Genomic DNA, 14871 nt, shown 5'->3' with positions numbered 1-14871 from the left:
AACGCAAGTTAGAAAAACTGTAATTTATATCTTTATTACTTTAGACATTATTTGAGTCAACAAATGTTCAGAATGAAAATGAAAATACAATGATTAAACTGAAGTTCTGCACACATTTGTATTTGTAATAAGGCAAAGGCCTATGACAGAGGTCCACGTGTACAGTAAAGCTGATATATAGTGCGGCTCAAAGCTGGTCCGAGATTCCTGCAACAATAATAAAAAAAAAAATACATATACATCATAATAAAGCAACTTTAAAAATGTGTATAATTTAAGTCTCTTAGGCTCAACAAAGAATGCATTTAATCAAAAATACAGTAAAAACAGTAATATTGTAAAAATATTATTACCATTTAAAATGTCTGTTTTTTTATTTTACTACATTTTAAAATGTAATTTATTCCTGTGATGGCAAAGCTGAATTTTTCAGCATCATTACTCCAGTCTTCAGTGTCACATGATCCTTCAATATGCTGATTTGGTGCTCAACATTTCTTGTTGTTATCAATGTTGAATACAGTTGTGCTTCTTAGTATTTTGGTGGAAACCACAACACATTCGTTTCAAGATTCATTGATGAATAGAAAGTTCAAAGAAAACAGCATTTATTTGAAATAAAATGTAGGTATTTACTGTCACTTGTGATAAATTTATTGCAACCTTGCTGAATAAAAATTAAACATTTCCTTAAATGACTTATCCTAATAAATACTTTAAAAATCATTTGTTTTCGAAATATCCTATTGACTCCAAAGCTTTGAACAGAAGTGTGTGTGTGTGTGTATATATATATATATATATATATATATATATATATAATCCAAAATAAAAATATATATAAATATATATATATATATATATATATATTAGGGCTGTCAAATGATTAATCACATCCAAAATAAAAGTTTTGTTTACATAATATATGTACGTGTACAGGGTATATTTATTATGTATATATAAATACACACACATAAATTATATATTTAGAAAATATTTACATGTATATACATTTATATATTTATATTCTTATATTTTATATTATATATAAATATATTTAATATATAAACATAACATATTCTTCTTAAATATATACATGCATGTGTGTGTATTTATATATACATAATAAATATACACAGTATACACACACACATATATTATGTAAACAAAACTTTTATTTTGGATGTGATTAATCGTGATTAATCATTTGACAGCCCTAATATATATATATATATATATATATATATATATATATATATATATATATATATATATATATATATATAGCTATTCTTAGCAGAAAAGCAGTATAATTCAAATACATACAGATAGATAGATAGATAGATAGATAGATATAGTACAAACAAATTAAAGAACAAAAACCTTTTGAGTTTTCCATATTTGATGGATGAAAGCAGCTTCTCTTTTTCTGATTCACTGGAGCACCGATCATATGCTTGCAATAAACTACAGAAAGAATGAATGATTTAAAAAAAAAAAAAGAATAAAAATCAAGCAAAAGCCAATAGGCTTTTCCAGATGATTAAGCAAACCAATGGGTTTTATGACAATGTCGTCTGTATGTGTTACCAATCAGTTGTTATAGAACACAGTAATTTTCATATCATACAGTGAGTAAATGTCTGGTATAGTAGAATACAAATGAGTGATTTAATGAGTGTGTGTCTGTGACAGCAGGACGGTAGACAGTCATTTAATGAGTGAGTGTCTGTGATAGTGGAATGTAAATTAGTTTTAATGATGAGGGTTCCTGCAAAAGTGGAGAGTGAGTCACACCTGCTGACTGTGCTGTAGTGTTCAAGAACAGCGGCTGCTTTATCACCAGAGACTCCACTGATCTGCATAAGCTGTCGTGCAAATACTTCCCGCACTGTCTGGCACTGTGTTTGCATGAGACAGAGATCTTGATTAGAAATAATAGTAAGATTTATGATGAAAAATATATATATATTTTTTTAATTCTTTAAATGTTCTTTCAACAAAGGCTGTTTTCAGGACTTTCTCATTTCAAAATGAATATTTAACCATAATGTATAATATAATATTGTGATGTCTAAATTCACTTATGCGTCACAATACCAATTTAAACTTTTAGTGCTATATTTTTATTTTAGTACAGATTTTTTAATAGTCATTCATCATACCAGCAATAATTATTTTCATGTTATCATGAAATCATATCGGGCATAATTTTAATATCAGTGCAACCCTACTTTCTCAAATATCAAATGATTTGTTGACATTACCTTGTTCTTAATAGCCCCATAGTTAAATTCTGTGAAGGCCATGAGAGAACAAGAGAGGTTTGCCGTTTGCTCACTCTCATCTCCTCCATCGCCCTCCAGTTCTCTGGAGTGACAGAATAATGTGCAATTCTGACAATAAAAAATAAAATAAAAAAAAGTCTCAAAAATTAAGCACAAAAAATCCTGACATGAATTAAGAAGTGCTTCACGCATGCTGCATTGATTTGACTGTAAAACATACATGGTAGAGTTTCTGGAGGTATCTGGTCATGATGGTGAGGTAAGCAGCAGACTCTTTCACATCCTGTACACGCTTCACAAAGAAGCCGTCAACCACCTGTGAATTACACACTTATACAAGCACATCATCATCGTCATCCACTATTTCATGATGCTCTGTATGGCCTGCTGTATACCTGTGTATTGACTATAGCTTGTTGTAATGTGCTCTCAGGTATACTGAGATGAGCCGCCGCTGATCCGCACTCCTCCACTAGATAAATGGGCTTACGCAGACCACACCTCTTCAGTCGAAACTAAGCATGAGAATGTGAAAGGAAAAAATAAATAGGAAAATAATAAAACACAAATGAATTCTCAATTCTTTTCATTATATCTAGAAAGCAGATAAATAGAGCAGGTTATCGAGAAAAAAGGGATTCGAGGTTCATTTTCATATTTATATATCATGTTTCAAACCTTTTGCTCTCTGAAGCGTCCATCTATAATGCTTCCACACAGATCATCCATCCTCTTCCTCTCAATTATGTAATCAAGTACCAGCTCTTTCCCCACAGGTGGACGCAGCTGTCCTGAAGGAGGACACAATTTTTTGGAATTTGTACATGTTGAACCTTTATAATAATAATAATAATAATAATAATAATAATAATAATAATAATAAACTTAATGGATTGAATCTATTAAAACAGTGTTTCTCAACTAGGGGGCCTCTGCAATCATCAAAAAGTGGGGCAAAAAGTCTTAAAATTATTTAAAGGAATAGTTCAACCACAAATAAAAATTAGCATAAAACTGAACCACCCTCAGGCCATCTAAAATGTTAATGAATTTGTTTCTTCATCGGAACAGATTTGGAGAAATTTAGCATTACGTCACTTGTTCACCAATGAATCCTCTGCAGTGAATGGGTGCCGTCAGCATGAGAGTCCAAACAGCTGAGAAAAACATCACAATAATCCAATTTGTTCCAATGAAGAAACAAACTCATCTATATCTTGGATGAACTGAAGATGAGTAAATTTTCATTTTTGGGATGAACTATTACTTTAAACTGTTAAATTGCTATATTGACATAATTTTAATTAAAATGTAAAATAAATAAATAAAAATAAAGATGTACAACATTACACTTTTTATTACAACAGAAGTACATATCAGCTTAGAAGGGTTGAGAACAACATTATATAAATGTCTTCATTTGACCTACTAAACTTTTATTGTGCATTTCTTCTAAGAGCAACAATGCCCTCTGCTGGTTATTAACTAGTCCTGAATCTCTGTTAAACAAAGGAAAAATTGCTAGTTGACTTACCAGGAACAGGTGTCACTTTCTCACGCGCCACCCAAAGGAAATCGCCCACATTCAGTTTTCTGATGTCAAAGGTCACACAATTCCTTTGCAGTTCCTTAACCAATTCTTGTTTGCGCCCACTGCTTCCCTTTTGAGTTCAGAATATCACTGTGATATAATTCTACTAACTAATTTCTGTTTTATAAAAGACAATTCATTAGAGAAAATTCAGTCTCTTTTCCTCTTACCCTGTTGTTTCGATGACGTCGACACACAACACAATGTCGTAAGAGCCAGGTGGAAGATGCCAACCCATTGCTGTTCTCCCCGTCTCTAGGGTCTGAGATTTTCCTGCGGCATCTGATTCAGAGATGTGACCTGTGGCCTGGTTTACAGAAAGAGCTGTTGCAAGCCTTTCTGAAGTCTTGCTGGACCTACTGGCAGATGAAAGTTTATACAGTTAATATGCCACTAGTGGCACTGCTTCATACCCTCCCAACATGCAAAACATTTTGGGCACATCTTTGCACTTCTGCAAAAGCCAACCTGCTTCTACTCACCAGCTCTCTTTGTCTTCCTGCTCCTCCTCATCCTCCACTAAAGTCAGGTCTACAACGTCTGGTCCATCCCGAGAGTCCTCCTCTCCACTCATTTGCTCCCCATGTTCTTTAGCCATCCCCGTCTCTTCAGAATCCAGCCTCTCGGCTAGAGCCAGACCCTGATCGGTCAATGAATACCTGAAATAAAACATAGAAAGACAGAGATGAGCGACTGAACTCAAGGTAAAGCAGAAATCCAGGGCTGGGATTGCAGTTTACATCTCACCTAGCAGGATTGTGTGTCTTCACCAGAAGGTCTTTCTGAATGAGTGTGCTCACCGAGGACCATGCCGTGTACTTGCTACCAAGATCCGGCTATGAGTAGGGGACAACAACATACTTAAGGTACGAGCAGTGGTTACAGTGAGTCTTGTGCAGAAGTGAGCTGTTTGCCTTACCACTGTGAAGGACTTCTCACACAAGGGTTGTGCCTCAGTTTGTAGTTCATTCCTAAACATGAAGCCTTTACTGCCAGGCATCTAAAAAAACAACAAGGGAAAAACTTACCCTTACATTTTATAGAGTGAGTTAGTACCCGCCATTTTTTTTTTTTTAGCATATCTTAGTTTTGACAATTTACATAAATATAACATAAAATGAGATGAAAATAAACGTGCTCGTTTTACCTGTGCGTGTCTATACAAAGTGAGCAGTACAGCGTAACCTCCAGACCTCTTCTGGGGCACATACTCTCTCTTTTTCTTAGTTCCCTTCTCCTTTCTCACTTCTCTTTGTGTTCGCTTCTGCAAAACGAGTCATTAGTTTTCTAATATTAACCCAAACAAGTACTTGCAACTCATTTCCTTTTTAAAACCAACCATAGGTTCACTCAAGTTTCCCGAAGGCTCCTTTCGGGGTTCCTCCATCTGTTTGGAGGAAGCCACGTTGCTCCCCTGGCAAGAAGTAGCCAAATGGATTGGAGCATCAGAACCTTTCAGGAGGAATAAAACAGGATTGTAAACATGACACCAAGAGATTAAACAACGGTTTAAGATAATGAAAGGTTGTGGATGCTCTAAACATTTAAGAGAAAATCACCGTCTGCGCTAAACTGAGGTCCCTCACCGTGTTCCCTATAATGCTTCTGCAGTCGCTCGTCCAAAATCTTGCAGATCCCGTCACCGAAATTCTGCAGGATCTTCGCCTCTTTCCCGTTTTTCAGCGGCAGAGGATATTTTCAAAGAGTTTATGGCCTGTGAAAAAGCACAGCATTGCAGTCGCTGAGTTTAATCGGTTACTAATGCATTTGTTTACGTGTATTTGCGTTCCAGCTTTCGAAGGTAAATCTAACACAGTCGTTCACCTTTTGGTACACGTACTGCGTTTTCAGGCCTTTCTCTTTGGCGCTGTCACGCAACTCTGTTAACCACTGCAAGAACAGAGGGTTCGGGCATGAAGGAACCGGGCGCTTCCGACCCAAACACACCTGATCCGTCGGCATATTTGCATAGAACATGCAATTTACATCCTATAAAGCAAAAGACATTCATGTTGCTTAAATATTTGTAATGCAACTGACGTAACCTCATTATAAAAGCGTGGACACGTACTATATAAATGTATGTAACGTTACATTAAAAACTAAATGAGCAGCCTATTTACACGTTTAGTTATTTGCTTGCAACTGATGTGCTAAAATCCTAGAGTGATCATCTTTTAAAATGCATGTAAATTATTATTATTATTACTATGTTTTGGGATGCTTTATTTACCTTAGTTTAGCTGCCACCGTTTCCCCGCCTGTGTTTTCGAAATTATTGTAGTTACGTCATTTCCGCCCGACGATACACAAGTAGCGCCACACCAAGGTTTGGTGGTGCATTTTAGTAAACCTCAAAACGTAGAAACATGGCATATTGCATGAGAGTTATTTGGACTACACATACACAAAATGTTTGGATGATGTTAGATATTAATGTTTTTCAGTAAGATATAACTATAGTGGTTAACTTACCAAACTTGGGCTCGATTAATAAGTAGCCTACATTTAATCTCAATTCAACTTATGTTTGTTTTAAATGAGAAATTATTGTACAGTATTATATACGTTTAAAAATATTATTATATTATTATAAATAACGGTTTTAAAGGGAAATCCTAGGCACCTTTGAGCCGTTAATGCCTGATGGGCCCACAATGAAACAGCCACTGAATTCCACAAACAAGACCAAACAAGGATCTGGAATCCGCCAACATGCGCCCACTGAATCTCTTTCTCTTTTGTGATCTCTTATCCATTCTCTCTTGCATGCAAATTCTAAAATGCTTTATAGGTCTTATCTCCAACCATAAATGTTTGCATGCATGCAATTATGCATAAAAATTATTTTAAAACATCAATAATTAAGTAGTTGGTTTCTGATAGCATGTTGCTTATTCCTGAAATAATACAAGAGAATGAAACACACTTCTTTTTAAACCATCAACAAAAACACATTTATTGTGGAGGTGTGTTGTTATAGATTGCCACAGAGACTACTTAATTTATCTAACAGTGACAAGAAATTCAAATGTTATTACATTTATGATGCTTTTGAATATAAAAAAGTACAAAAAAAAAATAATAATAATGCAACCCAAAATACACAAGTATTAAAAGTATTAAAGGTTGTTACATGTGAAAGTAAATGTATAAAATCTAGCAAAAACATACCCAAGAAAATATAAAAACTACACCAGGATAAATATAAATCTTTTATGATAAATTTATGCAGGTATATATTACATACAGTAGTACAGCAACAACACAAAATTAATTTCCTTTCAAAATCCCTTTTTTCAAACATTCAGAGACTGCTGATATGTAACTATCAGTCACCACGGAGTTCACAACGGTATTATTTTAGTTTTGAAACATTGCTACATAAAATCATTGTCACGCACAGTACAAATGGAACAATTTAATGTCACATTCATCTGTGTATTTCTCCTGAGTTGTGTTTCATCTCATCTATTTTAATAATAATAATATTATTATTATGTAAACTGAAGTAGTGCATACTTATGCTGTAGAGGTTATAATCTGCTATTGTGTGTTTCACAGGGAAAACTACAGCCCCATTCTGCAGCAAAAGTGTAAACTGAATCTCAGCGTACTGCCATTAAAACAGCATTTTGCATGACTTTACTTTCCCTTTTTAAATGACCTCTTCCCTTATTGTCTGTATTCTGAATGAAACATGAAATCATCAGAATGCACATTAATCACATCCCTTTATATATACAAAAATATTGTTTAGGAAACATCCCTCTCTCTACCTCCCTCCTGACCCTACAGTATCATCGCTATTATGAGAGAGAGGGGAACCAGGTTGGGAGGTGTCATCTTTGGTAGCATTCCCCACTGGTGACAGTCTTCGTGCGCCCTTTGCCCGCAGGAGGACACTGTTTGGATGTTCAGTGTGGAGGTGACGCAGCAATGAATCCTGGGTAGAAGCTGTAAGGCCGCACTCTTCACAGACGTACAGCTTGCTGCGGCGCTCTTTGTAAGCGTACTGCTGCATGACACCATGAATCTTCTTCATGTGGGACTCCAGAGAGCAGCGCTGAGTGAAGGCCTTCTCGCAGAGATTGCACTTGTATGGACGAACACCTGCAGGTGGAACAGAAGAATATTCTTATTTTATAAATTGAAGCTGTTTTGCATGTTGGTATAACAGCACTTTTTTCTTTTAATAAAAATAAATCAAATTGAGAAGGAAATTGCCCTTTTTTAATTAATATGATTTCAACGTCTATAGCAATAATACACTTCTTATTATTATTAATGTTGAAAACAGTTTTGATACACTACTATTCTAAAGAAAGTAAAGTAAAGTATAGTGATGTAAAATAAAATAACTTAAAAAAAATTATTCAGCAAGGACGCATTAAATTGATCAAAACTGACAGTAAACACATTTATAACGTTACAAAAGATTTCTATTCATTAAAGAATCCTGAAAAATGTATCATGATTTCCACATATGTTAATGTTAAGCAGCATACAGTTTTCAGTATGGATAATAATAAACAATTATTAATAACTGTGTACCAATTATAATAATACATGAGCACCCATTAGAGTGATTTCTGAAGGATCATGTGACACTAAACACTGGAGTAATGGCTAAAAATGTTATTTCAAATCATAATAATAAAAAATCAAATATTTAAATATATTCAAATAGAAAAGAGTTATTTTAAATGGTAATAATATTTCACAATATTATTGTTTTTAATGTATTTTTGATCAAATAAATGCAGCTTTGGTCCTTCTAAAAACATTTTTAATTATTCTAAGCATTTTTGACCTTTAGTCTATCTATCAATATATATCTATATAAATATAAATATATATATTTTTAGTTTTTTGACCTCATAATATTTCAATCAAAGTGTCTTGATCTTTCAGTGAAAATGCTTAAATCCTGCCCCTCCACAACATCCAAATCTCAAATCCAATCAGCAACCAATTATTTGTGGCTACTTCTACTTCATCGCAAACAAATGAAGCTCTTACCTGTGTGTGTGCGGACGTGCCTCTTGAGATCAAAGGTGTCATTAAAGCCTTTTCCGCAAAAGTCGCACAGGTGTCTCTTCTGCTCGCTGTGACATTTCAGGTGTCTGTTTAGCATGCGCTGGAACTGGAAAACTTTTTGACACACCTGGCAAACATAAGTACCACCACTCAACTGCACTGAAGACGACTTAGTGGCAGGAGGGGAGCAAGATGTCGCTATAGAAGCAGGTGTACTTGTAGTTACACTAGGAGCAATAGGTGGAACCTCTTTGGGAAGCTCACCTGTGGTGACCTGCAGTGAGATAACAAACAAAGAGGGAAATATAAAGACAAAATTAGTGGTAGTGTAAACACTCAAACTAGTAAAGTGATACGAGTATGACCCACACACACAAGCAATTCACAAATCAATTATGTTCAATGGTGGCACAATGGCTCTCTGCAGCTGAATATGAGCTTATTGCCGCTGTAACTAGATCTTAGATCAATATAGTAAAAGTAAACATTTTCCAGAAGCCTCACCTTTATTTTAGTGCGCTCATATGTATTGTTGTGTGTGCTTCGGATGTGCTCAGTCTCTGGACTCTGGCCCAGAGCAGTGCATGATGGGAGCTCAGCGGCAGGAACCACTGCACCGGGGTCATTGGTGTACATCTGGTGGTACGTGTACATGTTGTGGTTCTTGCGAGTGGACAGGCACAGCGCCACCTCTGCTGGACTGGCTTCGGTCTCCTCTTGAAGCACAATGGGAGACATGGAGACTGGAGGAAACAGAAAACACACTGGCATCAAATTTTAGAAGTACAAATTGAGGTAGAACAGAAAGCATCATTCATTGTGTCCCAACAATATTTGCTTTGCTTATTTGGTCTGAGTATTGTTTAAAGACAAACGATGACAAGCGCAAGATGTACAAATCTTTCCAGCATAACATCTTGGCTTTGTGAACAAGTGTGGATTACATCCTACATAGCTGAAGATGAAGGATGTTATTGCTAGACAATCAGAAACTGGGTGTGTATGTGGCTCTCGAGGCTAAGGGGGACAGTTGTGCCTCCGGGCTAGGTGTGTGAGAGTGTGAGTGGGTGGGTTGGCTGGTGCGTATGAGTGTGTGAGCTTATTGTGCCGGGCTGAAGTCAAACCACTCCTGTTACTGCTTTACCAGTCAGACCAGCTGAGCTAGAGACACAGGCTCGAGCTCCCTTTATACAAACCTCCTGCAACACAATACATCAGATGGATAATCGGCAAATGTTTGCCGGTAAACGATCATGTTCTTTCCTAAGAGGTTGTTCGATCATACTATCTACTGAAGAGATTATTGGGTCACTGGGAGAAAAAAAAAAAAAAAACACTTGGTTGCATGGAGACAGATTTCAGATGGTCAAGAACACTAATACTAGTAGCCTGAACAATGAATCTGTTGATTCTGGCGGGGCACAATCAACTGGGTTGCAAATTATAATGCAAATATCTTATGTGTGCAGTGGCTAACGGTAAAATCCAACAATCTATTTCATAATGACCATATAATCCAAGCAGAGAAGGGTTACTTGGTTTCCTATCATAAAGAAATCCAAATATTTAGTTGTATGTTTAGTAATTAGTAGTTTGATGCTGAAGAGACCCGAATGTCTGTATGATTTATTAATGTGACTGCTATATATTTCATAAGTTCTTCTCATTATTATTATTTTATTTTTTTAACATAATCTACAAGTAAAAACAGCAGTGATTTTTTTCTTTTTGCCTTTGCCAACACCACCTGTTTGCCAACACCTCCCTTCACAGAAAGTCACACCACAAATATAACATAACCGAACAGATTTTATCTTAAATATCACAAACAGATTCGACTTTGAAAAATATTTTGGGATTTTCTGATAGGTAAAAAAGGCATTTTAATTAAATGCATTAGGCCTAGCCATAACTATTAGGCGAAAAAAATAAAAAATAATATTTGATCTTAACTGGTTTCTCAGTCATTCAAGTAAGTGTGTATCATTTTCCAAATGATTGCTATTATTTTAGTTTTTCAATTTATTACATTGCTCGTTGTGTTTCAAAGTCAGTTTCACACTTCTCTGACAATTTCTATGCGTGACATGGCTGGCGAAGTAGAATAAAACAATTTAAAAAAACGAAACTAAAGTTAATGAATGTGTTTAAAACAAGAGTCATAAAATGGGTAGGCAACGTCGATAAATATAACAATGCTTGTGCTCCGGGTTTGTTCAGCAGATATCGAAAAGTGAGGTGAAAGGTACACTCACTGTGTGTGTGTGTGTTTGTGTGTGTGTGTGTGTGTGTGTGTGTGTTTGTGTGTGTGTGTGTGTGTGTGTGTGTGTTTACTAAGGGTGTAGCGGGAAAAGGGAGACAGCGCGGCGAAGCCCGTTATTTCCTTTACCGCAGTAAACATTAACCCAAAACCATATCACGGACGACAAACTAAAGGACCACAGAGCTTTAAAACGGATGCTGCATTGATTAGAAAGAAAGAAAAAAAGAAAGAAAGAAAGAAAGAAAGAAAGAAAGAAAGAAAGAACGATTCATGTCAGGATTGCTGTAGAGAAAATATCAGAATAAATCCATTATTCACCGATTAATAGGTAGCCTTGGCTATACCGTCTTTTAAGTAGGCTATATAGCCTATACAAGTCAGTAAACGTTATGGCAACACACGGAACAGGTACAACAACCTTCTGACATACCTGCATGAATCAATAGTATAAATGTCTCTGTTTCAAGTTGGTTCAGTTTATGAATGGGCTGTTATGCAAATGGATTAAACTTTCACAAAACTCCCAGGCTGACAAACACAGAAAACATCTGAACGCATTCCTTTTAAATGTCAAATTTCTACTAGGCTACAGACATTTGAATTGCTTAATCGTTAACCGTAATTAAAGATAATAATAATTAAAAAAAAAAAATAATAATAATAATAAAAAAAAAACACTAAAGAGCAGCCTAATATCTCAGAATATCTTATTAGGCCTGTAATATAATGATAAGTGCAGAGATTGAAGAAGGGGCTCGTAATGAACGGTTGTGTGTGCTCCGTTAGGTGATCCGCAGTAATATGATTATAGCTACCTCCAAAAACCCTAAAAAATGAAGCAATTATCAGTAACTTTCTTGCAATACGAATAAATAAATATCACCCAATCTAAAAGTTATTAGTGATTTTTCTGATCTAGATAGCCTACCAGCTTTCAATGGAAATTTTTATCTTACTCTCGAGAAAAACAAAAAAGGCTAAACCTTTCAGGCTATAACTTAGTGCTTTAATTTCAGACGACTATAAAGGTTTTGTGTAGCTATAGGCCACTGGCACCGTGTGTTGCAATGAGTTTCACGTTATAAGGAAGACAGCTGGGTCTGAAGGTCAACCAAAAGAGCAATAACGGCCCTCTTACACACAAACTCATTTTATAAGATCATGTTCATCACTCACAAAGAAATGGTCAAATTTAGGCAGCCTAAGTTTTATATACAGGTTACTTTTCAATTTAGTGTATAGCTAGCCTATAAAAAAAGACTACGCGAAACACACACAAAGTTTTTAAAAATTGTAAAAACAAAATAGCCTACACGAAATAAGATCTTAAATTACGCAGGACTGTCCCTAACCCTGTTCCTGGGAATAAACTCATGTTTAACTGAATGTGCCGTTCGATGCATCCGTACCGTTATCCGGATTGAGAGCTAAAAGTGTTTACTCTTGTATCGTCTCACCTGGAATATAAATGTCTCCGCGTTCATGATCCGGTAGATCGCTCCAGTTTCTCTTCCAGGGTGAATTTCCCGTTTTCTTCACTAGGAAAGCTCGTGGCATGGTCTATTCCCGAGGTCCTTCCCCGCTATCTCTCAAAATTAAACAGCAGGCTTTCTAATACCAATCCTACTTTTGGAAAAACTGCTCCACAATACAAATTAAGCGTCAAGTCCTTCTTGGATGGTGTCTTCAGTTGCCTTATCCTTAGGAAAAGCAAAGCCGAGCTCTTCGCTCGATACGCACACCTCTTCACTCCAAACTTTTGTACCTGTGCAGGTTTCCGTGGAGCTTCCCACTACCTTCACCCGCTTCTGCTTACACCTTCCGCCGTCTTCCGCTACCCCGAGTTCACGAAGTCTTCCTCGGAAATTCACTTTAAGACACAGCTGGGTGTCTTTGTCAAGGCGGGAGGTGATGTTTGTGGCAGGTAAATAGTCCAAGCTGCTCAACGACGGACTACAAAGTGAATTTCAGCGGCTGATTAGAGCGCAGGTACTCATTTCATGAGGAAACAGGTAACAATGCGCATGCGTCTGAATATAACGGTGACAACAAACCCGACCCAGTCCGGCCTTTACGTCTTACCTGTCCAACCGGTTTTCTCTTTCTGTCTCCCCCCTTCCCCTGAACAATTCCGCTTCAAGGTGGCACCGGTGTGAATGTAGAGGTAATAGTCTACGAGGCAGGATGTGACCAAAAAACGAACTAAAAAGAAATCATACACCGATAGTAATCTCTGACACCTTAAGAGCATTGGGCATTTATATATGGTCGAAACAGCTCAAATGACAGAAGGTCATTTACTTGTTTAGTTCAAATTCATATTGCTAATTGTTCATTAGACTAAGCATTAGACATGGGAACAGCCAGAAATGTGATGATGATAGGTTTTGTGTAACTCAGCTGCCAAATGCAACTGAACACTCTTTCTTAGTCCCTAAAAAATAAAACTTTCACAATGTTACAGTGAAACTTCTGAGACCTAATCCCTCCAGCATTTCACACTTTATTTATGAGGCAATTGATAATGACAGTTGAGCTAACAAAAACACCTCAAGTGTACACAAAACAGCAGTTCATCATGATGCTAATCGAACAATTAGGAAAATACTCGGTTCCAACAGTTTCTTGATGGCATGCAAGTTTCTGAAGACCATATCTGCTGTTTTGTAGTTTCGCGTAAGCCAAATGTCTGCTGAAGTTGCAGTAAACATATTGTATATTTCTCAAAATGATCATGCTGTTCTTCGGCCTGCAGAGTGCTCCCATGATATGAAAACCAAATTTTACACGAATTCCTAATATGCTTATTTTTTCTCAATCATGTGCGTTAGCTGTAAATGACCTAGATAATGGGAGAAGAGAACAGTTTATAAATGGAAAACAGGTTGAGGTAAAAAAAAAAAAAAAGCAAACAGGTGGAAAGATGAAGAGATGATAGCACAAATGAGAAAGAGAAAGACTTTGAGTGAAAGAAGGAGGTGTGCAGAATGACAGGTATGCTGTCTGGGCTGTTGGAGAGGTTGCGGCAGAACATTTGGCTTAAGGTTTTTTTTGTTTTGTTTTGTTTTGTTTTGTTTTGTTTAATCAGCTTCTCCATCCATCCCTCACTAAAACTTAATCTGAGAAATTATCACAATTTCAAACTTGGGTCTATAGTTCAAAAATACATTCAGTGTTTCCAGTGAACAAGACTCATATCTGCAGGGCTTGCATTCGCCGTTATAAATCAGTTCAGCCACAAGACGGATGTCAGGTGCACCTTACACTGTAACTTTACTGTTACAAACATTGGTCTCAAAGACGGAGCCGTTGGCTTGCATGCAAGTAGATCTGGCAGGAGGGCAAGAGTCAGTACATTCAAGCTCAACCTGATAGACGGCCTACGACCATTTCTCTGACAATCACCCCATCCCTTCCCCCATTTCTCTTCTTCTCATCTTGCTCAGAGCCTGCTTTGCTTCATTCACTTCTAAGCCATAACAATGACTGGTAGTGACTTTTAATAAAGCTATGTTTTTTTTTTTTTTTTTTTTTTTTCACAGCTGGGTGGAGTTGTGACCAGCATGCATTACTGTCACAGTATTTGTGTGACATGCCTTTAGCGTGCGTCACAGCTGTTGTCCAGAATCGATTTGCGGTCTGAAAAGGTAGTTTGGAAAAACTCTTCTCACAGATCCACATTCTAGAGT

General features: G+C 36.4%; 2 protein-coding genes across 2 annotated transcripts; both read right to left on the bottom strand.

Moving 5' to 3' along the window:
- Positions 1-8: 8 nt before the first annotated feature.
- mus81 (MUS81 structure-specific endonuclease subunit) lies at positions 9-6209 on the bottom strand. The gene is given in 18 exon segments (XM_042759659.1): positions 9-207; positions 1384-1467; positions 1798-1901; positions 2268-2396; positions 2509-2604; positions 2684-2803; positions 2967-3079; positions 3823-3950; positions 4050-4235; positions 4362-4538; positions 4627-4715; positions 4799-4879; positions 5027-5143; positions 5219-5331; positions 5466-5578; positions 5580-5593; positions 5704-5868; positions 6113-6209. Coding segments are annotated over 17 exon segments (1884 nt in total). The 5' UTR covers positions 5857-5868; positions 6113-6209; the 3' UTR covers positions 9-140.
- An 830-nt stretch (positions 6210-7039) lies between these two features.
- On the bottom strand, positions 7040-13201 carry LOC109094022 (putative transcription factor Ovo-like 1). The gene is made up of 4 exons (XM_019107701.2): positions 12640-13201; positions 9424-9662; positions 8902-9193; positions 7040-7992 (listed from the first exon to the last, which is right to left on the bottom strand). The coding sequence occupies exons 1-4, from the start codon at positions 12737-12739 to the stop codon at positions 7655-7657; spliced, it is 969 nt and encodes a 322-aa protein (XP_018963246.1). The 5' UTR covers positions 12740-13201; the 3' UTR covers positions 7040-7654.
- Positions 13202-14871: the final 1670 nt, after the last annotated feature.

Source organism: Cyprinus carpio, chromosome A7 (genome assembly GCF_018340385.1).
Source record: "Cyprinus carpio isolate SPL01 chromosome A7, ASM1834038v1, whole genome shotgun sequence".
Classification (NCBI taxonomy): Eukaryota; Metazoa; Chordata; class Actinopteri; order Cypriniformes; family Cyprinidae; genus Cyprinus; species Cyprinus carpio.
The sequence above is the reverse complement of the archived record's forward strand: the minus strand, read 5'-3'. Positions and strand labels throughout refer to the sequence as shown.

What these genes read in the sequence shown, in the direction of transcription:
- LOC109094022 (XM_019107701.2), bottom strand. Translation starts at nt 12,739, where the DNA reads ATGCCACGAGCTTTCCTAGTGAAGAAAACGGGAAATTCACCCTGGAAG. An exon ending in CGGAGACATTTATATTCCAG is followed by an intron (nt 9,663 to 12,639) that starts GTGAGACGATAC and finishes TGTTTCCTCCAG; the next exon opens with TCTCCATGTCTCCCATTGTG. An exon ending in GCACGTCCGCACACACACAG is followed by an intron (nt 7,993 to 8,901) that starts GTAAGAGCTTCA and finishes TTCCACCTGCAG; the next exon opens with GTGTTCGTCCATACAAGTGC.